Raw genomic sequence first — 27,519 nt, 5'->3', positions numbered from 1 at the left:
CTAACATAATACAATAGAAACCTTATAGTTCATCTAAATCATAACCACTCACTTTACTGAGCTGGTTAAATATATTCAGTGTTGTGCATGAACGAACGCAAAAGAACGCGTTCACTTTTGTGAGAACGATGAACTGAACGCAACTCAATGACAAATAATGAATTTGAACGGTGAACACGTTTATATTGTAGCGTCCTCGCGTATAGACGACAGGAAACTTCTCTCTTTATGTGTAACTTTATTAAAGTCCAGCAAACACGACACACTTGTTGTTCGTAACTCCGACACTCCTATCATCCACCACTGTATTCTTCACTCCCTTTCCTCATTCAACCTTGATACGCCAACTCATGAGCCTGCAATCCCACAAAACCCTACAGCCATTGGCCTAGAACTGTCATGTGCCCCACCCCTACCTGTTCACTGACCCGTAGGACATTTCATTACTTTCTCCTCAGGAGAGACGCTGTCTAAATCGAATGCTTGCGCCATGTCGTTCCTCGGTGCCCGTAAAATGTCCGCGATGTAGCCTAACCTACAGTGTTGTGCATGAACGAACGCTAAAGAGCGCGTTCATTGAACACGTTCACTTTTGTGAGAACGATGAACTGAACGCATCTCAATGACAAATAATGAATTTGAACCGTGAACACGTTCATATTTCAGCGTCCTCGCTTATAGACGACAGGAAACTTCTCTCTTTATGTGTAACTTTATTAAAGTCCAGCGAACACGACAAACTTCTTGTTGTAACTCTCTTGTTCGTAACTCCGACACTCCTGTCATCCACTACTGTGTTCTTCACTCCCCTTCCTCATTCACCCTTGACATGCCAACTCATCAGCCAATGAGAGCCTGTCATGCCAGGTAACTCTCCAGCCATTGGTCTAGAACTGTCACTTGCCCCACCCCGACTGGTTCACTGACCCTCTGGAAATCCCAATACTTATTGACATGGTGTAGTTAGCTGAACATAAGTCATAACAAACACATAGCAGTCAAACAGAACATAAACCTAACTACCAGTCCGTTACAATATTATCTGAGGTCTAGCTAAAGCGTTACGGAATGTTTTCCTTCTCCTGAGGAGAGACGCTGTCTAAATCGAATGCTTGCACCATGTCGTTGCTCAGTGCCCGTTAAATGTCCACGATGTAGCCTAACCTGAACCAAGTAACTCGACTTCGCACTACGTTACCCATGATTCATCGCACACACACATGCACACCAAACAAGCAACGTATTCCAAGTGTTTTCTGGCCAGTGTCTCGGCTCCGAGCCGTAGTCTGGAGCTCGGCTCGGGTTATCTTGGCTCGCTGTCCGGACCGCTCCGTGAAGAAGGAGGAGGAGATGTTTCTTTACTTGGAATGCAGCCACTTTATTTCTCGGATATACAGCAGGAGCAACACTCGAATCACCTCTAGGTGGTCCGTCACTTCTCGTTATTCACACAATTTTGGCGTCTTTTCCCACAATACCCTGGTGCACTACGTCACACACTACAAACTTTCCTTAAAGGGGCAGGCCATACCTGCAACACAACAGCTCTCGGTCTCATATACAGATGGGAAGAGAAAGAAGAGAGGGATTTTTACACACTGTCTGATAAAGATTCCGACAGTAAAGGCAAGGGGTAGTGATGGATAAGGTTTTCTTTAACACGTTAAGTCTTTCATTCTCACTTTCCACCTTAAAACTATGAAATGAACTGAACTATGAACTAGTTCAGAATTTAAATGGTGAACTATGAACGTGAACTATTCATGTTTACTTGTATGAACTGAACTTTGAACTAGTTCATGAGAGGTGTGAACTCAAATTTATTCAAGACCAAGTTTTATTAACAGTCGGTTTTAGTTTTGGTTTATTTTATTTGTTTATTCAATCAAACAATCAAATTGTATTTGCATAGCCCATATTCATAAATCAAATTCGTCTCATAGGGCTTTAACATGGTGTGCCATCCTCTGTCCTTAACCCTCAACAAGAGTAAGGAAAAACTACTAAAAATCCTTTTACAGGGAAAAAATATGTAGAAACCTCAGAGAGAGCCACATGTGAGGGATCCCTCTCCCAGGACGGACAGAAGTGCAATGGATATCAAGCGTAGAGTAAAACATCAGGATACAGGTTTTAGCAGCATTGATGAGGGTAAACATTTTGAAGGATAACTGAAGGTCAGATACTTGAAGGTCAAGTAGGGTTTATTAGGATCCATGGAGATGCAGCTGACAGATTTTTATATAACCTCATATTAAATCCCAGAAAGGCGCAAAATATGGGGCCTTTAATGAGCACCATCAGACCACTATGTAATCTTATAAAAAAAACATTACAGGACTTAAGTTCAAATTCATAGCTCCGTTCACACACTGATTATTAGAGATCAACTTTAGAAACACACAGAGAAGTAGCACCAGCTTAAATTTAGACACATTTCATTTCTGAAGCTCAAACATAAAATCTTCCCCCAATCGAAAAGTAGGGACATATTTGTATCTATATTAAAGTCACATTTTAACTTTGTAATGCTTGACTATACAATGACATTCTTAAAATGCCTTCCTAAACTTTGATATCTTTATGACTTAATATACTATGACATTTTTATTTTCACTTAATATACTATAAAATGTTTATGACTTTCTATACTATAAAAATGTATCATGACTTACTGTACGATTAAATTTTGTTATCACTTACTATACCACTGACATTTGTATGTACTGTGACATTTTCATGACTTTCAAAATAGTCAATACAAAATATTTTTATTAATAACTTTAAGAAGACATTTTATGTCTCACTATAGAGCAATTTTAAAACTTTGTATATTATGCCTTTTAGGACTTACTTTAATGAATTATTTTTGCTTGTTACTATACTATGACATTTTAGTTTCTTACTTTGTAAATTTGTATGACCTGCCATAGTATAAAATGTTTTATGCCTGTTTTGGTTTTCATGCCTTTAGCCGATGGAATCATGAGCCCTTATAATTCAGAGCATCATTAGTCAGTGCCATCCATTAAAAAAGAAAAAACTTATTTAGCTAGAGACAAAGCCAAGGTCACACAGACTTTATTCCTCATTCATCCGGTGATATGCAGAGGTTCTCACACAACAAACAAATACTTGAGAGTTACACACGTCTACCTGCGTTCAAACTGTCAACAGAAAGGGCCTAACTTACAAAACTATGCTGGTGCTTTAAATAAATTCAACGTTAAACCCTGTATGATCTAAACATCTCAGATAACTGTAGACATAATACTTTTCATCTCACAAAATTATATTTTCAATTTTACTGTATGAATCCAGTCCAAATACATGAGTTTGTAGTGTAAAAAGGGCAGCAGGGACATTTAAGTACATTGTGACCCACACGTGAAGATTTTAGATCTTGCTCTTAAAAAGAAATTCCTGCTCTGAGTTGTGACCACAAAGGGTTAAAAGACAGATTTTTTTGTTTACATGCTGATCCAGACAGAAATATTTAGTCTTAGTGAAATGACCTCCTGGCTTGCAATAATAACCAGCAGATCCAAGGTTAGCAGGCCAAACAAGCCTTTTACTGAAACGTCATTTTGAATGAACCTCTGATCAGAAGTTGAGTTTGGCATAACTGGACACAGGCTGACAAAGTGATTCTGATTGAAACTCCATTTTTCTACTGAACATTATGATGCAAACATGCATTAAAGAGAAAACCTCTCTCCTAAGTGTAAAACATGTTTTATCTGCACAGCGGATGTGATCAAATGTAAACTTCAGTCAATAATTCAGATTTGAGAGTGCCGATCTGGTTTAGTGCTCAGTAATGACAGCTTGTCCCTCTTTGTCCAACTCGTTGATATTGTACATCTCTGGCTGCAGCCCTTTGCAAGACAATTAACGACAAATAATTATTTCAGCTCAAATAAATAGTTTCATTCACATACACTGTATATTAGACACAGACGTTAAAAACACATATTAGGCTGACTTTATATCACAGCGGAGAATCTGAGCAGTGACCATCATCTGATCTCTCTTAAAACCACAGGGACACACAAGATAAGATGAAAGGCAACAGCAGCTGTAATTCAGACCCATTTAAACGCCGAAGCTCAAACATGAAAATATCCCTTTACAACTCCAAGCTAAAGAAAATGAGGGCAAATGTTGGATGAGACACTGACAGTTGTCATGATTAAAGTGCAGTGACAGATGTTGGCAGTGTTGGATTGTGGGTATTGTACAGACCAAAGAACAGAGCTAGACACTGTGTTTCAAGATAATGCACAATTGTGAAACAGGCGGAGTGAGCGCAGCAGGAGCAGACAGCACCAGATGGACAATATGAGGAGTGATTACTTTTACTAACAGGGCATTTGACCACCATTGTGCCTCATAGTGGATACCAGTGCTCGTGAAGGTTAGGGTGGGTTACTTGAGGTATTTGAAACAATCTCTACAAGGCCATTTCTGAACTTTAACTAAACCTGTGACAGTTCAAGGACGATTTGTGGCGAGCTTGTAAGCAACACTAAGATATACATTTTCTAATAATAGTGAAGAACACTTCATCACAGCTTTTGCCTTTTACAGATGTTCACAGATGTGGCTTAGTGACTTGAATATGTGACCAAGCTGATCTGCCTTGTACATCAACCACAGTGTTGCTTGTTTGGATGCATTTATTCAACCTGATCTGGAGTGGCCTCCAGAGAACTCTTGAGACATGTGCTCATCTGCTGCGGTGCTACCAGCCTCTAACTCAGAACTGTCTCTGCGTGGACATTACAGTTATCACAGACCCCGGACCAGTGCTACAGTTCAGAGATGAGGTATGATTTGTGTAGGCGTGGCCTACAGCTCTTCACTCTCGTACAGCGGGGCGGTGTGCTGGGCGGGGCTCTCCACAGTCAGCATGGGCACGTGGCTCAGAGACGACAGCAGCTTCAGGGTCTTTGAGCCAGGGGGCGCTGTTTTCATGGCTTGGGTTTTGCGAGCTGGGAGGTGAAAAGGACAAGGAGCGGTGAATGAATTACATACGACAACAGGATTTTTTTTTGTTGTGGTCGGGATAACAGTGATTTGGAAGTGATCATTATTGATTACAAACACATATTTCCTATTTTTACGACCGTATCAGCGACTCATCTGTAATGTTTTGCCTCAAAGGTTATTGGATTTAAAACATATTTTAGAAATTTTATTTTAGTTATACCTACAGATGTTAGTGAATGCAAAAAATCGGAATCATTTTTGATTCCGATTTTTTGGATTCCGATTTTCTCCCATTACAATGACATGAAATTGTGTCTATACTGAAGCAACAGTACTGAGTAATATCCAGCAGCAGGAGAGAGAATCTGCTTTTCAATGAGTTTTTACAGATCTGCACGTTTCATGATAATTCATATACAGTGTATATACTATATATATTTGTATATGCACTGTATGATACTACTGGGGTCACCACCAACAGCAGCAGAGGATCTGACTGTTGGTTGGACTCATGCTGAACATTCTTTTCATGCCAGGTGTCTGAAAATAACTCGTCTGGACTGCACGCTACAGGACAGGACGGCCCCCTCAGATAAGCAACCAACACACAGTCGTGTTGAACAATGGCTGCACAGTTCTCCATGTTTCACCTTCCTACTCTAAACAAACACAACTATTTATTTGTTTCATTCACTGATGGACTAAGTGTTGTATTTTACAGGATGAATGTGTGTATCCGAACTTTAATGTGTGTCAGTGTTTGTTAATACAAGCATGTATGTGAATGATCGTCAAGTCTGTGTGCCATTGAACCCCACTGATTCTTGCCCATGTACAGATTATAATCAATATCACTACTGTTGTTGTGAAGACTGAAAATGTAGAGCATGTTGAAAATCAAATCATACAGAGATCAGACCAAAGGGGTCAAAGAGGTCCACTGTAGCAGATCAAAAGGATCCTTTGAGCTGCACAAATAAACCTGGTAGTGAGTACATTTCTGCTAAGTCTGGGAACTTATTGAGCGGTTTTCGGACTTGATTTCCACCTAATTGGGTCTGGACCTTCTTTGCCATTGACATATGAAAAACGCAGCAGGAGATTCTCCGATCAGACACGTTCACAACAAAACAGAAATCTCTGGAGTGTTCAGGTGAGCGCTGAAGCAGTAGACAGAGGCAGGATGAAACGTATTTATTCCACTGCGGAGATCATATTTTTCAACACTGGCATCTGCTCTTAAAAACAACAAAACACGGTACGAGTGGGCTGGCGCTCACGTACAGCCCCTCTGCAGAATGTCAGGAGATGTCTGAAAGCAGCTATACAGAAAAGCAGATTTGTAAGAATATTCAGCCAATGAGTTTAACAGTGAGCAAAAACACAAACTTTCAAACTTAGTCAAATGATTATTTAACGTGGAATACCTTCATTTACCTTTTGTCTGCTTTAACCTTACTCTGTAATTCACACACACGCACAATGAGGTGGAAATTTACTCACTGCAAATTCCACTCATGACTGAAGAACGTTCACTAACTGTGACTCTCACACTCGCTGCTTTCAGACATGCACTGAGCTCCGAATGATCTCCTGACATAGAGAACGCAAATGATCGAATGAGTGTTGCCACACAAAAAGAAGACACCAACTAAGATGTTAAGAGTTTGTGGTTATAAGAATTTAGTTTTGACGATGCGCTATGGACAAATACCTTTGATCCCCAGAGCGGCGCTTACATGTTACGTCCTACCTCTGTCTGCTGCACCACCCTTCATCTGAACACACTGGAAATGTCTATGTTGTTGTGAACAGGTCGGAGATTTCCCCGTTGCGTTGTTCACGTGTGAAAAGTAACATACAGAGAAAGTTCAGACCCACTTGCATGGACATCCTCTGCCAGTAAAAACGTCCATACAACAAACATAAGCCACAAGTTGATATGAACACTCTGAACCACCCGCAGCTGAGGAACCTCTCTCTTGTGAGGTCCTGTTCAGCTATAGGTTTGTAATCTAAACTCTGGACTCATTTTCAGCTTTGCTGCTCAGCTGAGCAGTGCAGCAGTGCAGCTCATGTGTAACAGAGGGTCAGGCCCTCTTCTGTGAAGCCTTTGTCAGTCCTCTCACTCAGCTCCATCTCCACACAGCAGCTGGGATATGTGATCAAGCAGAAACCTGATAGCCGTGTATCACTCTGACTTGGTGATCATGCAGTTTACTCTGGGTAAGCTGCACAGGTCGAAGCCTCATATCGATATATATATCAAGTTTCCGATTAATCATATAACAACGTATTTAACGTGTTCCAGAGTGCGGAGGTGGATCCTGTGCAGCGTTGAGCGTACAGCACTCTCCATCTGTTGTTTGAGCTTACAGCCGGGGCTGCTATGGTAACTGCCAGGCTATCTCGTACAGGTGAGACAAACCTTTATGGCCAATTTGGATAAACACACAGTGGACTTACTGCCTACATCCAGCCTGGCGTTGCATGTGGACATGCCAGCTTCATTAATGGCGGAGAGCGTGTACCAGCCGGCGTCAGTCTTCAGCAACCTCTCTATCAACAAGCACTGCCGTCCTGAACCGTCCTGGTACAAACTGAGACAAAAATTCCAATATTACATTTTATCCCTTGGTCCCAGTGTCAGGACGAAAAACACAGACACACTAAATGGGGGTCAATAAAAGGGTGAATCACTGATTAAATGAGGCACTCCACTAATTGTTTGATATGATTGTAGGACTAGTCTGTGGTGTTTTTGTGAAAAGTGGATTGTAATTCTGAAGGTGGTTTGAAGTTCGAGAAAATCTTGATTCTTAACATTCCTCTAAAACAAAACGTTCTTATAAAGAGGATTTTTTAAGAAGGACATTTACAAACACCCACCTCATTCTGTTGGGGTCAATGCGCAGCATGTCTTTATCTTTCTTCCAGTGCAGCTGTGGAGGAGGGGAAGCGTCCACTTTACACTCTAACCTAACAGTGTCGCCTTCAAGAGCTCGAGAGTTCAACATCTTCTGCACGAAGGTGGGAGGACGGAGAGCTTCCTGGGCTGAGGGAGCAGAGGAGGTTGATTGAATCTATCAGTGCAGCTCACTTTCATTCACCACAGAAAATTAAACATGATTCCAGCAAAAACCTTCCAAAGGTAAAATCTATGCACTTTACCTAGGACGTCGAGCCTAATGGTAAACCGGCTCTCCCCAGCTCGGTTCTTGGCGACGCACTCATACACACCAGCATGGTGCACAGTGACAATCTCTATGATGAATGAGTGCATCCCCTTCTCACACACCAGCATCTTATGGTAGTCGTCTGGACGAATGGCTTTGCCGTCCAGGTACCAGCAGAGGTCTGGTGTAGGGAGGCCTCCGACCTGAAGAGAGGAGCCAGGTTTTTTAATTCCCCCTTTATCGATCCTTTACTTGACCACACCACTATCACACCTTTTTATTGAGTGTGATATATACTTAAGGCCCTGACCTTGTAGCAATACAGACACAAGTGTATTAATAAAGATGGAACAGTTAAGATCTTGGTGTTATTGCGTGAGTGTGTGTGTGTAATTGACCTTGAAGTCAATCCTACAGAAGCGTCCCTCCTCCACAGTGAGGTCTGAGGGAATCTGTAGGAAACGAGGAGCATAACACTTCTCCTGGATGGCCGACCCCTCATTTCCCCTCTCATCTCTCCCTGAGTGCTGCCTCCCCCTGCAAAGGGAGAGAAAGATTATTTATTCATAACCGCACTTCACCTCACTTCACCTCACTTTCAATAGCTGCATTTTACAGTCCACTAGTTTCTGCACACACACACACACGCACACAGTTCTGTTCCTGTCCTCTGACAGATCTGCTGCTGTGTGAGGAGCTTGAGTCACTATCCTTTATCTCTCCTGACAAACAGATTCATTTTTAGAATACTCTGTAGATTGGGGATTTTTATGAATACTTCTCTAGATTTTTGATAAATAAATACTTCTACTATACCATAAATCTACTATTGTGTTGCAAAAAGTTAACTAATTCAACTGGTGGTTCCCACCTCAGTCTACAAATCTGGTCAGACAATTTTGTTTCACTTTAAATCTTGTTTCTACGGTGGCCCTGAGAGCTCAAAGAACAGCAACTTAAGAAAACACATGCAAGTTGACAAAACACAAGCAAAGTAAGAAAACATCTTCATCAATTTCACAACACAACACAACACATTACAGAAACGCGCAGCAAATAGACAAACGCCCTGCAAATAGACAAACGTGCTGCAAATAGACAAACGCGCAGCAAGTAGAGGAGAAAACACAACGGAAGTGTTTCCAGAGGACAGCTAAAAGTGATGGACACTGCTGCCACAAAAACGTCCAATACACCATCGAAATTCGGTTCCACACAGGGTTCAGCCACCCGTGGCTCTGGAGCCCATCGCGGCTCTACAGCCCCTCTGAAGCGGCTGTACAGTACAGTGTTGTGCATATGTTTCGCGAACGCTGAACTTAACGAATCAGTTTTCATATTATTAACGTGAACGTAACGATGAACGCCACGTTAATTTTTTTAATCATCACCGTATCAGGCCATCATGAAATACCAGGAGCGGGCGAGTCTGAGTGTGTGTGTGTGTGTGTGTGTGTGTGTGTGTGTGTGTGTGTGTGTGTGTGTGTGTGTGTTTGTATGTGTGTGTGTAGCGAGCGCTCCGGTCCCGGGCGTAGACTGTATAGGTCCCGGGTCCCGGGGCTCCGACCCCGCCCACTCGCTCTTTTGATAGTAAAGGTTTCGTACCCCTGCACACTATGGACAATATATTGCCTCACAAACAGGGGCTTGCTTGTTAGCACTGTTTATTCAGTTTAACAGGAGAAGACGACATGTCTCTAGATCGGATCATCTTCCGTGATCAGATGGGTCTCTCCGAGTGAGTGGGCGGGGTCGGAGCACACACACGCACACTCACTCACTCACTCACTCACACTCACACTCACACACACTCACACACTCACACACTCACACTCACTCACACACTCACTCACTCACACACTCACTCACTCACACACACTCACACACACTCACACACACTCGCTGATGATGGCCTGATACGGTGATGATTTAAAAAATTAACGTAACGTTCACTCACGTTCATCGTTACGTTCACGTTAATAATATGAAAACTGATTCGTTAAGTTCAGCGTTCGCGAAACATATGCACAACACTGTACTGTACAGCCACTGCAGAGGGGCCGAAGAGCCGCGTTCGGCTCCAGAGCCACCTGTGTGGAACCGAATTTCTATGGTGTATTGGACGTTTTTGTGGCAGCAGTGTCCATCACTTTAAGCTGTCCTCTGGAAACACTTCCGTTGTGTTTTCTCCTCTACTTGCTGCGCGTTTCTCTATTTGCAGCGTGTTTGTCTATTTGCTGCGCGTTTCTGTAATGTGTTGTGTTGTGTTGTGAAATTGATGAAGATGTTTTTTTACTTTGCTTGTGTTTTGTCAACTTGCATGTGTTTTCTTAAGTTGCTGTTCGTTGAGCTCTCAGGGCCACCGTATGTTTCTCCTTGATGCAGCAAACTGGCTTTGGTAAAAAAAAATACTTTACAGAAACATATATTTGTGTTTCAAGAGGGCAACTGGGATATATGTGAACACATCACTGCCCATGAGGGTTAGTGTTAGGGACTGCACAGAGCAGCTCGAGGTTCAGCTGCTGCATCAAATGGACAAAAACAAAAAGTGTCACAAGAATACGAGCTGGTATTCATGAGCTATTTTTAAATGAAATTTTACAGCTGCATAGATGTAATAAATACAACTATGCTGGACATGAATTCAGAGAAGAAATTATATTTTCAAGATTGTAATGTTGAGTGGAAACATGGGTCATAAATATCAGCAACATTGATGCTTAAATTGTATTTACCATAGTCCACCTGTGTGTCTTCCTTCTGGTGATTCTGGCTGTAACAGAAAACAGATCAGCAGAGGCATTATAGGTTTGAACTTTGAGAACTAACAACACTGGTAAATAGGTTGAATTCAAGGAGGGTGTGTGTGTGTGTGTGTTCTGTCACAATACTCCTGTTGTCACCAGTGAAAGGGGCTCGTTCTCAGAAAGCAGGCTAGAAATAGCTGCTGACAAACCGTGTTGGCTTGAGAGGACATTTGTGTGTGTGTCCCCGAGTGTGTTTATGCACGGGTTGTGTGTTGGTGTTCTGTGTGCATGAGTGTGAAAGACAGAGAGAATATATGGCAAAAAGCCATCACAATTACACACACACACACACACACACACACACACGCATGCATGCACGCACGCACACACGCACACACACACACGCAAACGCTCAGCTTTCAGGAGGCCCTGAGTGGAAACAGTCTGCCATTGCAGCCATTCAAACCCAAATAACTGTAATAATGTGTGGGCTTTACTTAATAGCGAAATTAAACGTAATGGCTTTTGGACAAGAGCCAACATAAATCTCTGTGCCGCACGGCCAGCACTGCAACACACATCATTAGAATCTGCAACACACCATCAGAAGGATTGTTGTGATAATGGGGATGTCCAATGACAACATGAAAGTTCGAAGTCGTACCTGGTCGAGTTGTGAGTCTGAAAGATTGTCTTGGTCAAACACGTAGTTGGCGTTGTCTGGACCCAGCAGCCTACGAGCCATGCGCTCCTCATAGGACAGTTTCTGTCAAAAATGAAGCTTTATACTGTTGAATTGGAATTTGTCACACACACATAGAAAGTGTGCTGTGATGTGTGCTGGTAAACTGCTAGTACTATGGTTATGTTTAAACAGACACAAACTGCGTTAAAGGCAAATGGTATAAAAAGTGTATATGTGCAAACACACTTTGCAGGACACACTTACTGACACATTCACACACAAACACACACACACACACAGAGGAGAACACACCTGGCTAGTTCTCCTCCTGGCCTCCTTTGAGCGCAGCTTGTTCTCCAGATCCTGCATGAGAGCGTTTTTGGAGCCCGCGATGTCTTCATCTGTTGAACGAGAAGAAGGCCGAGGAGCTACAGACTTCTTCAGAATGGGCTTGGGGAGGCTTGATGATAGTGACACAGAACAAAAAGAGGGAGAACATTTAAAATGAAGCACGGTAGAATTAAATGCAATGACTTTGGAGACAGCAGTGAGTATTTTAAAGTGCCCTATGTGCTCACTTCATGGTTTTATTGTATTGTATGTAAAAATGGACTGTGTGACTCCACTTTCTCCCAATATCAAGAAATGAAGCCAAAGTATCCCGGATTGGAATGCTGTCATCTAAACACAGTGGAAACCAGAATCTGCATAGCAGTGATCGAGGATGATACAATTTGGTAACATGGTCCAGCAGCTACAGCTTTCAATTTTTATGTCATCAAATAAGTAATTTTGACTTTTAATTTGGTCCATGTCCCATCAGCTAACATGGAAGAGGCAGGATGGCGATCAACAGACTTGGGCTTCACTTTTGGGGAGCAGTCATATTGTCCATCTCAAGATACAGTCTATGAGTTCAACTCAGAAGAAACCTTAAAAAGTTATCACTGGTTTCTAATTATAAACTGGAAACAGATATTTCTAAAAGTCAGCAATTTTCTCAAGGATTTTATTTTGAAGGTTCCTATCCTTATCCAGGTGATCTGAAGTCTGTAGAAAGTTGATTTACAGTTTTTTTTCCGATTGCATAAACACTAAAATCTAAATATTACTCAAGGAGCAAAACATGGGCCCAGATTTGCACCACTATAAGCACAATGTCAGCTTCACACTTTTTGCTAAACAACACACACAGTGATTTGCAAAACACTAAACACACTTGTATACATTAGACACAGAAGTATATCAAGATCTCACTTCCTTGCAATTCCAAAGCACTGACTGTGAAATGACCACCCCTATGGGCCAATTGGTTCAACACAGCCATCGGGTGTGCAAACACATGACTGCTTAATTATGGACACACCAATCAGGTTTCAGCACTATACAAATGCAGCAGGTGAGTTCACCTGACTTCAACCAAAAAGAGGAAACGGCAGAGGCCGTGCCAGAGGTAGAGGCCAAGGTGGAGGTAGAGGAAGAGGAAGAGGAAGAGGAAGACCAGAAGCAGGAGGAGAACGTGCTCAAAGAGGAAGAGAACCAAATTTATCAAATGAAATTTGCACAAAACACTAGTGGACCACGGATTGACGCTGAGGGAGGCTGGACTAAGAGTTCAGCCAAATCTTTGCAGATATAAAGTGAAATCTGTCATAGTAACCTGTACTGGATACAGAATTGTCTGCTTGTCTGATGTTTGCTGAGCTGACAGTGTTATGCACACTACTGTTGTAGCATGACAACTGGGACATGTTTTGTTGTGATTCTCCATGTTGACATGTTGACAGATTTGGGGATATGGAGAGAAATAAATTATATTTTCATGAGTCTGCAGCATTGTTCTTGTGTAGTGTTTGGTGAATTTACTGTCTATTTGCACTTTCTCGGTGTACTTCACTTACAGTACTCTAATCACTGAGAAGTAGAATTGCTAAAAGTGTTTTAGGTTAGCAACAGCAGTTGGTTCAAACAGCATTAAGTCCTGTGAAACGTGTGTGTTTCATATGGTAACAAAATATGGTTTGATAAATTAGTGTATAGTTTTTATTTATCTTTTGCAAAGGATACAGGTGAGTGTAAAGGTAGTGTTGAAATAAATGACAGTTACAGCCTCTTCACACCTCCTGAAATCATCTGTTCTTTCTGAATAATTGTTTACATCTTTCTACACAAACAAGTAGTGGGACATCTTGTCATGTTCATGCATCTGTGCATATCAAACTAATGTATACTGTGACTCACATGTTAGGCGTCACCTTGTAGCCGGCAGGTAGAGAGACCACAGCAGGCGGGACTCTGTTCTGACTGTTGGGAGTGCTGGGTTGTTGCAGAGGGAAGGAGGGAGAGAGAGGGGAGCGAGGTAGGGAGGGAGAAAATGGGGGAGGCGGCTGAGAGATGGAGGAAGGTGAGGGGGACATCCTTATGGGTAGCAGAGGGCTAGAGGGGGAGCGGGAGGGGGAGGTGGAGGGAAAAGGAAGGTTGGAGTTGGGAGACAGTTTGGATGAGGAGAAAGGGGAGGGCAGCACAGAGCAGAGGAACGCGGCGGGTGCTGACATGGTATCCTGGTTGGCCGGCAGGGTGGCACTGCCTAGGCCGGTGGCACTAGGGACACTGGGGGTGAGGGTGATAGTGGAGCGCATGGTCGTGCGGGGGAGAGAGGATAAGGGGGAGGCTGGGAAAGGGGAGGAAGCAGCAGAGGATGAGGGGGTGGTAGCAGTGGGACTTAGCAGTGGGGCGGTGGAGGAAAATGGAGGCACAGCAGAGGAGGCCGGGGTGGAGATGGGAGAGCTGAGGCTGGAGGAGGAGGGAGAGGACTTGCCCATTCCATTGGCCTGGGTCTGAATCTGTATCTGGGCAGAAGCCTGGGACTGGTTCTGACTGAGGCTGAGAGACCGAAACTGGGACTGGTTCTGACTTAGGCTGGGAGACTGAAACTGGGACTGGTTCTGACTTAGGCTGGGAGACTGAAACTGGGACTGGTTCTGACTTAGGATGGGAGACTGAAACTGGGACTGGTTCTGACTTAGGCTGAGAGACTGAAACTGGGACTGGGTCTGTGACAAGGACTTTGACACTGACTGGGTTTGAGAAAATGACTGACTCTGTGATGACTTGATTGTTGCTTGACTCTGTGTCTCTGTGACACCGAGACTATTCTTGGAGCTGTTGAGGTTCTGTTGGGAGTTATTCTGGTACTCCTGAGCCTCCCTCTCCACACTCTCATAGCTGGGTGCCTGGAAGGACGCCTGCGACTGGATGAAATGCCTCGGTCGCTCATAGTTGAAGGCACTGGGAGGGAAGGTGCTCGGCTTGAAGGTCGGCAGGTCTGACAGGTTCATGTTGTTGCCTCCTGACTGGGAGGACTGGGAGAGAGAGAGGTGACACACAAAGGTACGAAAACTCAGACACAACATAGCAAAAATAAAACTCAAGGATGAGTGGAAAGCATCAGTGTTGGAAGATTCTTCTTGTCTACTAATACCAACAAGAACTCTATGTTACTGAACTTCAATAGACAGATAAGTATGTCTATGAGACAGATGCTGTGTGGCTGTACACAGAATGTAGGTATTTACTTATTTATCAACTCATGTTGTTGATTTTTAAATCCTGTGGGACCCTAAACCCTCCTTTTTTTTATAAAACCCAAGCGTCCTCCATGGGTCCAGATTGGACATGGAATAAAAGTTAAAAGTTCCTAAATATTTCTAATTTGTTCAAGTTCAGTGTCGTGATTTACAGCTGAGACTGACTCGCAATTTGACAGGAGCCTAAATACAAAGACAGGTCCTTGACACCTACAACAGGAAGTAGAGATGCTTCTTCCATCTCCTTATACTGTCTAAGTTTAATATTATGCCATTTCCATTCAAGCTTTTGAACATGACACACAAACACAGTAGTTTCACATGATGGCGGCAGCAACAACTGACAAAACGTAGAGTGAGAAATGTTCCTACATTTAAATTGAGCTTGCTTGGGCTGAACAGCTTGGGTGTCTGAGCTTTTTCCTTGTCTGGAGCTTCTGGTGGTGGTGAGGGTGGCAGGGGGGGGCTGGGTGTACAGCCTTGGATTGCAACCTCTGGTGACCTTTGGCCTTCTGAGCTCAAGGCAATGAACTCTTCCTCGCCTTGACTGAAGGGTCTTTCAGAGGAGTGGTTGGACGGCTGAGGCGCTGGAAAACTGACAAGAAACACACAGACATATAACTAAAGGTTTGCAAGTATCTATAAAGATATATAAGATACAGGTTCCAGGATGGGAAGTGAAGAGGGAGCATGATGGGTGAGCTACAGAAATAGCCATCATGAGTCCCCCACTCAGGTTCTTTCCAGAATCCTCACATATCCATGCCATTCACAAACCTATAAAGTCGGCTCCACCTGGAAATAAGACCAATATTCAAAGAGCCTCAGACACAAATTAATTAATTCATTGAAGTTTGACACTTTTTAATCCCTGAGTAGCGTTGAGAGTGGGTCAGGGATGAATGAAAGGTATGTCTGCTTGTCTGCTGATGAAAGAGTGTAGACAGAGCAGATGTACAAAGTAAAACATGACCATATTGTGGTTAACAGTTTACAGTCGGGCCAAGTCCATGAACGCCACAAAGCTCGTCTGTAAGTTATTTAGAATCTACGAAGACCAAGGGAGCCAGAGCATCTCTCTGATCGATAATATACAGGTCAAACATGCAAGTTATTATGACAAGTTGATTTATTTGACCGTCTGAGTTTGCCAATAAGGGCCAAGATAACTGCTTCATTTGTCTTTATATCTTTAGCAAACTCAGAAATGCGGCATTTATCTGTAGCGCAACAACTTCTAAATAACAAATATTCATCCAAACATTCATCTAATGTACATGCAGATCAAAAACACAACCGATCATCGACCATCCTGTACATCTTTCAGAGCGTAGACCTCCACCAATGAGGAGCCTTAAAATATCAGAAATCTTTTAGTAAATCTTATATGCTGTTTTAAAGGTGATATCTTATACAAAGTCAAGTATAGTGTACATCAGATTACTACATCCCACGTACAAGCTTGATGACTTTCATTCAGTTATTTATAGTAATCCAATTATTTATGTTCTAAATAAACTGTTTTGTTGTTTTTAAGTGTTCATTCTATGCTTATAAAAAGTTAAAAATCACAGCTCAACCCCCTTACACATGGCAGCAGTTCATAAGAGTAGACTGAACTGACAAGGAACGTGGTAGATGTTTTTACTTGAGTCAACATCTTTGCTAATTTTCTATTTTAAATCAGACTGGAATGGAAATGGACAATGAGAACAGGCTCGTGGTGTAGGGATACCTGGCCAGGTATCATGTAAAACTCATACTTCTGGTATTGTGACCACAGTATCTCCTAAGAGGGAAGAAACTCAATTTCAAAGTGAAGACTATATGGGACTCAGTCAAACTTCACAAAGGCCCAACAGTCCCCTTTGATTCAATCAAGCTGCAGCCAAAACACTAGAAATCAGTCCTCTAAAAGTGCATGATTTCTGTCATCGAGTTCCATGAATTTCCCCCTGGAAAATCAGTGAAAATTATCAACAAAAAAACTTGCAATGTTAAAGAAAATGATTTAAAAAAAATCCCTGATCTGCACCTAAATTGAATGGGTTCTTCTCTGACCTGTATCACATCGTTCCACGAAGATACATGGTAACCTGTCCCGTAGCATTTGTGAAATCTTAATAAAAAAAAAACTATTGGTAAATACAGTCCTTAGAAAAAGGAGTGTAAACATCCAGTTGGAGAAAATGAAAGTAAGAACACAATGGGAGGAAAAGTAGAGCTGACCAACCAGTGGTCACCATGTTGCCACCCTATTCATCCAAAGCCGATTCTGCACCAGCTTAATAATGATGGTCACAGCCTCATGATGTTGTTCCAGTAGGCGACTCATTGAGTACCATGACTGACTCAGATATTTCCCATCAGGGGAAACCAAGCAGCGATGAAAACACGACTGCAGGTTGATTCCAGTGTGGCTGCTGTGGCACAAGTGAGACGTGTCTAATGAGAGTGACAGATCTCCTTTCAGCCTCCTCAGTAGTTGTGTGTCTGTGATACCGAGTCTGGCTGCTCCTCCTCTTTTCTGCCAGGAAAGAATTTTGTTCCCATGACTACCACGTCGTCGGGGCTACGCAGGAGTGTAATGACAATAGCAGTCTGTCTGTTCGCTCGCTCTTTCTCTCTCTCTCTCACACACACACTCAATTACACATACACACTGTTTTTCTGCATTTCTCCAGAGGGCACGAGGGCACAAACCCAACCGTTTTTTTCATTCATTACTTGGACTGATCACTCTACCCACGCCACCTGAAGGAAACACAGTCTAGCATTGGAGCTGATGGCTGAATGTCTAAATAAATGTAGGAACCACACCAAGGCTACAGGATATCAACAACCACACTGATCACTCGTTCTCCAGATGATCCAGTTATGAAATGTGAAATCAAGATTGTGTGTGTTGGAGGATAAGTGGTGAACACAATTGTGTCTTACTGCTAGGGCTGTTACTTCTTATTCGTGATTTGGGGGATGGGGGGGGGGGGGGGGGGGGGTATGGCGGTGCTATGGTTGTCTCCTGGTCCTAGGCCTAGTTAATTAACAACCTTAGGTATATATCCAAAGACCAACCTAAAACAAACACTTTCATGAAGCCTATAATCTGATACTGTTTTTAGAACAATAAAATGGAAGCTGAAATAATCAAATAATTATATATTAGCCAAAATATATTTGTTCTAATATTGACCTAAAGTTTTGATGGTAATCATCAATGTGTGGTTGTACACAGTGAACAGGATTAGTATCTGATGGCTACATTTTACAGTGTAAAACTAAAATGGTCAGTGATCTCTGATGGAGAGAAATTATGTTCACATCAGTTTTGACAAATCTGAGAAAGTTCCATTATGTGACAAACTTCCTCACTGTGTTTAAACGATGAACAAGTAATATATCCATATTGGACTTTTACTATAATGCTATAGATGAAAATTGTATTTGGATTTTTATAACCTACACCAAGGACGTTTACTTACTGGTTGAACTGTTTGATTGTTAACAAGATTACGCAAAAAGTGACTTAATGGATTATCACAATACCTGGTGGAAGGATGCAGAATCAGTCAGGGAAATACCCATTCAGTTTTGGTGAGGATCTAGATTTCAACATTGCGAGATAGGGTGTTTTTATTTTATTATTTCACGGGTTTTCTATGAAACAATTCAGAATCTTGATGAAAAAGACTCAGGCCGATCTAGGGGACTGATATCTGTAAGTGAGTGAAATTTGGTGCAGCTTGATTGAATTTAATGGGCCTTGGCGGAGTTATGTGCTCTGCCGAAGGCCATTCCAGTTGATTATGTTGAATCGCCCAGCACTGTTCAACATAACCCTAAACATCTTTCTGCTGTTTCTCCACTGACATCTCTCGTTACTAATCAACTTGTTTGTTCGCTGCCAAGGCCAATACCGATAAATCTGTAGTGAGCTAATATTGGCTGGAAGTATTATCCCGACTGAGATCCAACACAGTTATTTTTGCTTGACAGAGCAGGGCCGGCACAGGTGGGGATAACAACATTAACAATGGCTCCGGTGAACTGTGCCGGTAAGCCATGGGCAGACAGAGACAAGCATGCACATTACGCCCACTGCAGGGACTAATGTTACCAGCTAAAAGTCAACCATTCCTCATCTCCTCTCCTCTTTAAAAGGCGGACAGCCAACATACTAATGCAGAATGCTAATACTGGTATCCTCCACAAAAACTCATCCATGACTCTCATATGTGCTGCAGTAGCTTTAGATGTAACTATGTAAAAGTAATCTGTGTGAATAATCACTGCCATGGCATGTGTCTCTGTGTTTGGGAGATTAAGTCGGCAGAGCTATATTAGTCTTGGAATTCGGACATCGGCTGGCAGGTGCAGACACTGTACTGGTGACCCAACCCTTTGGACATGCCCGTGCACGCGCATGCAGGCACCCACGCATGGTATTGTGGGTAGCAGCACATTAATCTGTTAGTCCTTTTGAAGGATGACAGCAGAGGGACAGCAACATGGCGGCATCATAGGATCTAGAAGCAGAAAATACTAGTACAAATACTAATACTAGCACCTCAGATTTATTCTGGGGGAAAATGAATTCTACTAAATGAAGTGGAAAGGCTTGAGAGTTTATACAAACAACAAAAAACACTTCCTTACAAAATAACTCTTAAATCTGCCAACAGTCAAAAGTGGCAAAAGTCATCGATGAAAAAGTACACCGTGTTTCTTGGCTCAATCTTTACCCAGTCACAATAAGGACACTGTGTCTTCATCTAACAGGGACTGTTACATTTATCGAGAAGAGAAAGCTGGCAGCAGCACAATCACCACATGTCTCTCACCAAACAATCGAGACCATCAAATAATCAGTTAAAGTTCGAGTTGTTCAGAGAACCTCGACATTGACCTTAAAAGCCAGACCGCCGCCAACAGTTTGACAACAACTGCTGTTGTGTGCAGCGCTGGGGATGAGGGGGGGTTTCTGAAGGACATAGACGCCATGTCTGCAGTTCACATTACAGATGAGATCATGGTCCTGCACTCTGATATGGAGCGGACACGTTACACTCAGACATCTTTCACACCATTAAACCTCCACTGGAGCTGAATCTGAACCAAAGTGTTGAGTCAAACTTAAGGACACGAACAATAAAACACCAAAGACACAATAGCTGAAGAGATCACATGTTGAAGTAGCACCTGTGGAAGACACCTGTGGGATTTTACATCTGTTTGATGTAACATCAAATCTAGTGTTTGTCACAGATGGAGATCTGCCGGTGCTTTATCCAGAAAACTGCAAAAACAATGATGTATCCACAAGCTGGAATCTGATTGAAGAGTTTCCATTTTCTATGACTGCACGTGAATGCATCATCATCACGTCTATTTGGAAGCATCACACAAATCTGTGAATACTAAACGCTGCCATTAAATGGTTATTTTCTACAACAGGGGCTTTGTTGGTATAGAAAACACAACTATAACAACTCTACACATGAGCTCCTTAACACTCAGCTTCGGATCATGCAGCAGCAGCAGCACAACAACACAGACACACTCCTGCTGGTGGACCCTTGAAGCAGCTCCGGTGAGGGTCCACTCACACTCCACTTCCAACCCCAACGGGGACCCACAGCCACAAATGGAGAAACGTGTATTTGGTGACACACACACACAACAGAGCTCTGCAGTTTGTAAAGTCAAGTTTTGAACCAGTCTTAATTTGAACTACGAGCAGGGCCAGGATGTTTGAAATACAACCATGCAGATGAAACTAACCCCCAAATAGACTAAAGTCCACTTTCCAAGTGCTCTAAACATAGTTTGACCTTCTGAGGAGGACAGAGCGTAGTCAGTGTCCACGATATAAACTAGGAAGGAGAAGTTTAACCGTTACAAACCGAATGTTTGAGTCCCAGGTCGAGAGTGACGGTTTAGACACGCGGGTTAAACGCGTCACTAGTTGAGAGCCCGGCAGAATGTCCTCTTACCTCGTCGGAGGTGTCAGCGGCGCGTCCCCCTCCTCACACTGACTCCCTGCGCGAGGCGCGACCCGCACTCCGAGAGGGGCACGAGCCTGCCGCGCCACAGGTGACAGCGCGCGCTCACGACGAGAACGCCATGGGACGTGAGCGCGCTGACCCCGCTGATTGGTCTAGCGTAGTCAGGGCACTCGTTCATTTGATTATTATTATTATTATTATTATTAGTATGATTATTATTATTGGGTGTTCTCTTGTCCTGTGTTAATGCTCCAGAGCTACTTCAGAACTGCTCCTTGTCATTGGTGAGTCCTCCTCAAACAGTTCTACAATATACTTGTAATTCATTTCTTGTTTGCGTGCTGGACTTTTTGTGCTGATCTTTAAACAAACTATGGTGACAACTTTGTGTTCATCCTACCAGGTATGATATTTCAAAGTAAAAATAAAACTTGCTGTGTGGCCGTGTGCTACTGAAGTCGTTAGAGATGCATATGGATTTTTTGAAAATCATCATGTGTGGACCAGATATTAACTTGCACACGAAGATGACAAAACAAATCTCCTGTTTGGCCTTTAGGGCCTCCGTTGTATTGTTTGTATCCATTAAATTAATTCATTAACAATACATGTTCAAAAATCTTTTCTAAAGCTGTACTTTACATATTTTAGTAATATTTGCACTTAACCTTGGATTCTAATTATTATTTGGTTCTCATTTTATCTCACTAAGTAAGTTTCGCAAAAAAATGAATAAAAGAAAGAAAGAAAGGAACAAAGAAAGTGATAATACAATACAAGAAAGAAAGAAAAATAAAGACAAAAGAAAGGTGAACTTGAAATTGAGCTTGTTTTACAACCATCAGAATTATACAACAGCGACCTCATCTGGATACAAAAAATAACTACAAGGTTGAAAAGAGTTCATTTAAAAAAAAGAAGAAACGTTTTAATCCTGAACAAAGGAAATAAAAGGATTTAATAATGAAAATGACTAAATGAATGCATGAATGCATGAATGCATGAATGAATGAATAAATACATGAATAAATACAGTCTTCCATAAACTAAAAAAATAAACAGTAATTGTAATTTCACATTTTAGTTATTGACATTGTCTTGTATTAAGAACCCTGCAAGATCAACTGTGTTGCAACTAAAGAAAACGAATGACAGGGGACAGGGGTCATTCCTGCATTTGAGTAATGAATGCAGGAATGAATGTGACTGTTATATTTAGTTGTTGTTTGTTTGTTAGTATTAACTCAAAATACGACCAATAACTTAAAGCAAGTAGGAATAGTTCACTTTACCCTCAGCATCATATACAATGCACTGCACCATAAAATAAGTATTATCATCACTAAAATAATAGTAACACTGAGGTCAGTTTTATTTAATGTTTTAAAGATACTGAGAGTGATCTGTGTGTGTGTGTGTGTGTGTGTGTGTGTGTGTGTGTGTGTGTATTTGTGAGTGTGTGTGCTATCATACTTACTCCGCAGCAGGCATGCTATCTTCTAAAGGGCTGTCGGGCCACTCAGGAGGGGGCAAGTACATAGAGTCGGGCAGCGGAGGGGGGAAGTCGTCACTGCCCAGACTGGTGGACATGTCCTGTTGGAACACGGCCTCGTTTTCCTGTTGGAGAGGAACTGCTTCCTGCTGACGAATGGCCTCGATCTCCAGCTGCTCCTCCAGGTCTGCATGGAGGGGGGGGGAGATGAGAGACCGCTAAAACAAGACTGACCATTTTCATTTTACTTTATGATGGTAAAGTCTTACAGGTGAACTTCTTCTACTGTATATATACATGGATGATCACATCTCACCATTAAAAACTTCCAGTATTGCTGAGCAGGAAATGGTGCCAAACGAGTTGTGGGCCACACATTTAAACAGGCCTGAGTCTTCTGGAAATGCTTCAGTGATCACCAGTGTGCACAGCTCCTCTGCAGAGGTCAACACAAGAGCATTAACACTCAACACATACTGATGGACACACACACACACACACACACACACACACACACAGGCACACACACACAGAGACACACACACACATGCACGTCTCTCTATATAACAGACATTCATTGAGATAATGCCTAACTCTTCCCTTAACCCTAACCTAATTCTAACCCTAGAAAGCAAATTCAATTTATGAGGACTAGCCATAATGTTGGTATTGAACCAAAATTGTCCCTCTTAACTTAAGATAAATATTAGAGCTGTGAAAAATAACGCGTTAACGCGTTATGATTAAATTACAGGATTAATTCGTGTTTTTGTTTAACGCATTTAACGCATGCGCAGAAGGACCTTCCAATTCCGCCGCCTCTGCACTAGTTGCCGCTCTAATGCAGTCAGACGGCAGCTGCCATTCAAACAAACAAACAACATGGATAATTCCAGAGCTGCCAACTCTCACGCTTCCGCCGTGTGACACACGCTTTTGCATGTTTTCACACGCACTCACGCCACACATCCAATTTCTCACGCCAAAAAAAACCTGGATCTTTTAAGTGAAGCGCATGACTAAATCTATTTTAACTTGTTGACGAGACGAGACGAAAATGTTGGTGGTTGACTAAGTCACGATCATTTTTTAAAACATCATCGTATCAGGCCGTCATGAAGTACCAGGAGCGGGCGAGTGTGTGTGTGTGTGTGTGTGTGTGTGTGCGTGTGCCCCAGATAGCGCACCGGTCCCGAGGCTCCGCCCCCCGCCCCGCGCACTCGCTCAGAGACACAAGACCAGAGCTCCTTCACGTGAAGGAGCTGGTCACTGACTCACCGGCTGCTCAGTGGAAACAGTGAAAACACAGAGTTTCTCTGGTCTCAGCTGATCAGAGCTCAGCGTCTTGATCAGAGCAGAAGCTGCAGTTGGTTTCTACCGAGCTGCAGTTTCTGTGTCCGCCTCCAGCCTGACCTGCTCTCACTTTTCGTTTAAATATTTCGCCAACTAAAATATATATTTTTAAGCTATTAGGCTGCAGCTATATGTTTTTATTTATTTAAAAATAGGGTACTTCTTATTTCATACATTTTCCACAAATACGGGGAGGACTCAAATTTTATTTGTTGCACTTTTTTGTCTGATGGAAAGTGTGGTGGGAGGCGAACATAAATCATTAACTGCTCTTAAGAATATAATTATTTAAAATATAGGTTAGGTTTCAGTTCAGAATTAGTTGAAAACCATTGTAATCAAAATGTCAATCAACCTACCTTGGTCAAATCTTAAACAAAGGTCTATTAATTAGGCTATATTGTGGTCATTGAGGCACAACAATAGTTTTCTGGTTGAATGTTCAGCTCAAGGCTAGAAGGCCCTACAAGTCATGATCAGAGGAACATGAATCAGAAGAAGTTCAGGTATTGCACATCTTTAGCATACCACCCAAAAATCCACTAGAATGCAGGAAACAACATCTACTTAAACCAACATTTCCTGGGGGTGGACCTTCAGCTATGTCTTTGCGTCACAGAATGTAACCAATGTTGTCCATCTCCAGTCGGCCGCTCCTATCAACGACTTCGGGCCCCAAAGGCCACCAGAATGCAGCGAACAACATGGATACAACGCCAAATTCCAACAATTCCCTGATATTTGAGCCACCAACGTGTGTGGCTGTGTGCGCGGCAAAATGTTGGTCACCCCCGACAAAATCTCACTCCAAGGTTTTTTGAAAAGTTGGCAGCTCTGATAATTCTGATGAACCTGAGGACCTTCTGGACGGGAAGATCGTGTTCCAAAAAAACAAAGATCGAACATTCAGTAAAACCAAGGTGATATGCACACTCTGCGAGAAGACGTTATCGTTTCACCGTAGCAATACCCGCCTAACCACCGCAACGCGAAGCATGTGTTGGTCGGCGAGGGGCGTTCAAGTGGAATGCGACAAACCAGACTCACTCGCAGGACACATTGTGCAAAAGAAGCGGTCAGCTTTACTGTCAGAGAATTCTAACAAGTTAGTTTGCCTCACCAACTGGCTAAAGAACGAGTAGCTAAGAGGGCGTGGTGTGGTTAATGGTTGTGTGACAAAAAATATAAAAAATGTCAACCATCCTATGGCTAAGAAGCTCAAATAATTTCTGTTTAATTTAAAAAAAAAAAGTTTTATTCAACCACACAATGGCTAAGGAGCCCGAATATTGTTTAGGATGAAGATTATATTAATGTTCCATATGGAAAAGCAATGATAACTGCTGAAGAACTGCTGAGTTGCAGCACAAAAGAAAAGTTAAATGTCATAAATCTTGTTTTCACAAAAATATTCCGAGAAAATCGGTAATGTGATTAATCATGATTAATCCATAGAAACCTGTGATTAATTTGATTAAAAATTTTAATCATTTCACAGCCCTAATAAATATATAGACATACAAGTTATTAACCCAGTTAATCTGTGATAGTAACTGATCACATCAGTAGCTGTTTCAAAATCATCCGTGACAAAATATTCCCAAGATGTGTTTCTCTCTTGTGTCCACATGGAGCCACCAGCTCACTGAGATAAAAAAAAGAAGGTGTTCCAGTCTTCTTTAGCTTCTGACTCCTTCAAATAAAGCAAGATCCCACCGTTCTTCATTAGTCATGGTTTAAGTCTAGACGTAGGTTGTTGGCAGTCATTTTGTTTACACCCCACCTCTCCTCCAACGTCAGCTGGGATCTGCTCCAGCTCCATAATGACCCTCAAAGGATAAGGGGTACAGATAATGGATGGGTGAAGGGCAACCATATTGGGAACCACCTCTTTCTAGTCATTAGTATGAAATCAATATTGTGCACTCACCTGGCACTGATGCAGAACTTGCCTCTGGAAAAACAAAGAGAGACAGAAGTTTGTTCTGCTGAAGTGAAAACACTGTTTTATATTCTGCTCATATAATTGAACAGATCGACTGTGAATCCAATTTAATGTATTGTGTAGTGTATATTCTTGAGATGAGATGCATGTGTTGCATTTTCATGGAAATAAGAATAATGCTTAATCAGGCATCGTCTCCAGTTTAATATTGAAGTACCTGGATGATTAAAAACATCATCTCTGATCTCTCCCAGTGTTGACCATAAACTCCAGCCCCTAGATGCTGACCAACCTTCCCTGTAGTCAGGGTGAGGGACTGTAAACCCCAAAGGATTTGTCTGAAGTCGAATTAATGACTCAAGTCATAAACACAAACTTACTCTTGCGTAGAATCCTAAAATCATCTGAGTCCAGTATTGTTTCATCCTCTCTGTACCACATGACCTGCAGAGGTGGAGTTCCCCTCAGTCTGCACTCCAGCACCACCAGCTGGCCCTTCACTGTGGACACCTCATGCAGACACTAGGCCAAGAAGACCATGATGGTGAGGATGGGGATGATGATGATGATGATGATGATGATGATGATGATGATGATGAAAATGATGATGAGTGAACAGATGATGATGATGATGATGATGATGATGAGGATGAAGAGTGAACAGGTGCACAGACAAGGATACAGACACAGATTAAAGAAGTAAAGGAAGAATTAGAATATCGAATTCATATCTCTCTCTCTCTCTCTCTCTCTCTCCATATATATATTTATAATGATGATTCAGATATTTTACCTTAACAAATGTAGGAGCCACTGCATTCCCTGAATGCTGTTGATTGTAGATGGGACTCTGAGTCTGGACACAGATAATTTTATTTTTTATTTAATCAGCTTAACAATCACTTTGTTTCTACAGTTATTTGTGTAGTCATGCATCTGCAACATTTAAGAGAAACAAGTCACATTAGCTAATGTAAATACCATATTTAAATAATAAACCGCACATGTCTGTCAAATGAGCTAATTTACCATCAGAGGAAGCACCTACCCTTTGAGGGCTGACACACGGCGGCTGCGCAAGGCCGGAGTGTCTCTGAGCCAGGAGGCTGGAGGAAGAGGAGGTGCCCGAGGAGCTGGAGAGGAGCTCTCGAGTGGCAGATGCAGAGGAGGAGGAGGAGATGGTCAGAGACATGGTGCTGGTCTTCTTCTGCACCCTCTGGACGCTACACAGGCACACACAAGGCGGTACAAATCAACAGTGAAAGGATTGTATCAGTTTATGTTTGTGTTTGTCAATGTGTGTGTGTGTGGGTGTGTGTGTGCGTTTGTGTGTGTGAGTGTGTGTATGCAGTCATACTTACTCTGCCATGTTTCAGGAGCTCCAGGAGGCAGTGACTGAGCTTTGTTTTTCTCTCTACAAAGACAGAAACAGAGCGTCAAACATCTCACACTGACTCTATCCACAGCTTCCTTCACAGTGCTGCAGACACTTGTTGCTGTAGACACACACGAGTCTGAGCATGTATCACCACAT

General features: G+C 42.3%; 1 protein-coding gene across 1 annotated transcript; it reads right to left on the bottom strand.

Moving 5' to 3' along the window:
- Positions 1 to 3,065: 3,065 nt before the first annotated feature.
- On the bottom strand, positions 3,066 to 27,354 carry myot (myotilin). The gene is made up of 19 exons (XM_053428319.1): positions 27,347 to 27,354; positions 27,034 to 27,208; positions 26,779 to 26,841; positions 26,366 to 26,507; positions 25,971 to 25,994; positions 23,004 to 23,123; positions 22,673 to 22,874; positions 22,488 to 22,509; positions 21,184 to 21,347; positions 15,563 to 15,785; positions 13,845 to 14,965; positions 11,916 to 12,063; positions 11,583 to 11,684; positions 10,907 to 10,944; positions 8,567 to 8,705; positions 8,164 to 8,371; positions 7,882 to 8,047; positions 7,459 to 7,592; positions 3,066 to 4,994 (listed from the first exon to the last, which is right to left on the bottom strand). Exons 1-19 carry the CDS (start codon positions 27,352 to 27,354, stop codon positions 4,852 to 4,854), a joined length of 3,342 nt encoding a protein of 1,113 aa, XP_053284294.1. The 3' UTR covers positions 3,066 to 4,851.
- Positions 27,355 to 27,519: the final 165 nt, after the last annotated feature.

The sequence above is a fragment of the Pleuronectes platessa genome, chromosome 8, assembly GCF_947347685.1.
Source record: "Pleuronectes platessa chromosome 8, fPlePla1.1, whole genome shotgun sequence".
Taxonomy (NCBI): Eukaryota; Metazoa; Chordata; class Actinopteri; order Pleuronectiformes; family Pleuronectidae; genus Pleuronectes; species Pleuronectes platessa.
Note: the sequence above shows the minus strand (reverse complement) of the source record. Positions and strands in the feature narration are given on the sequence as shown.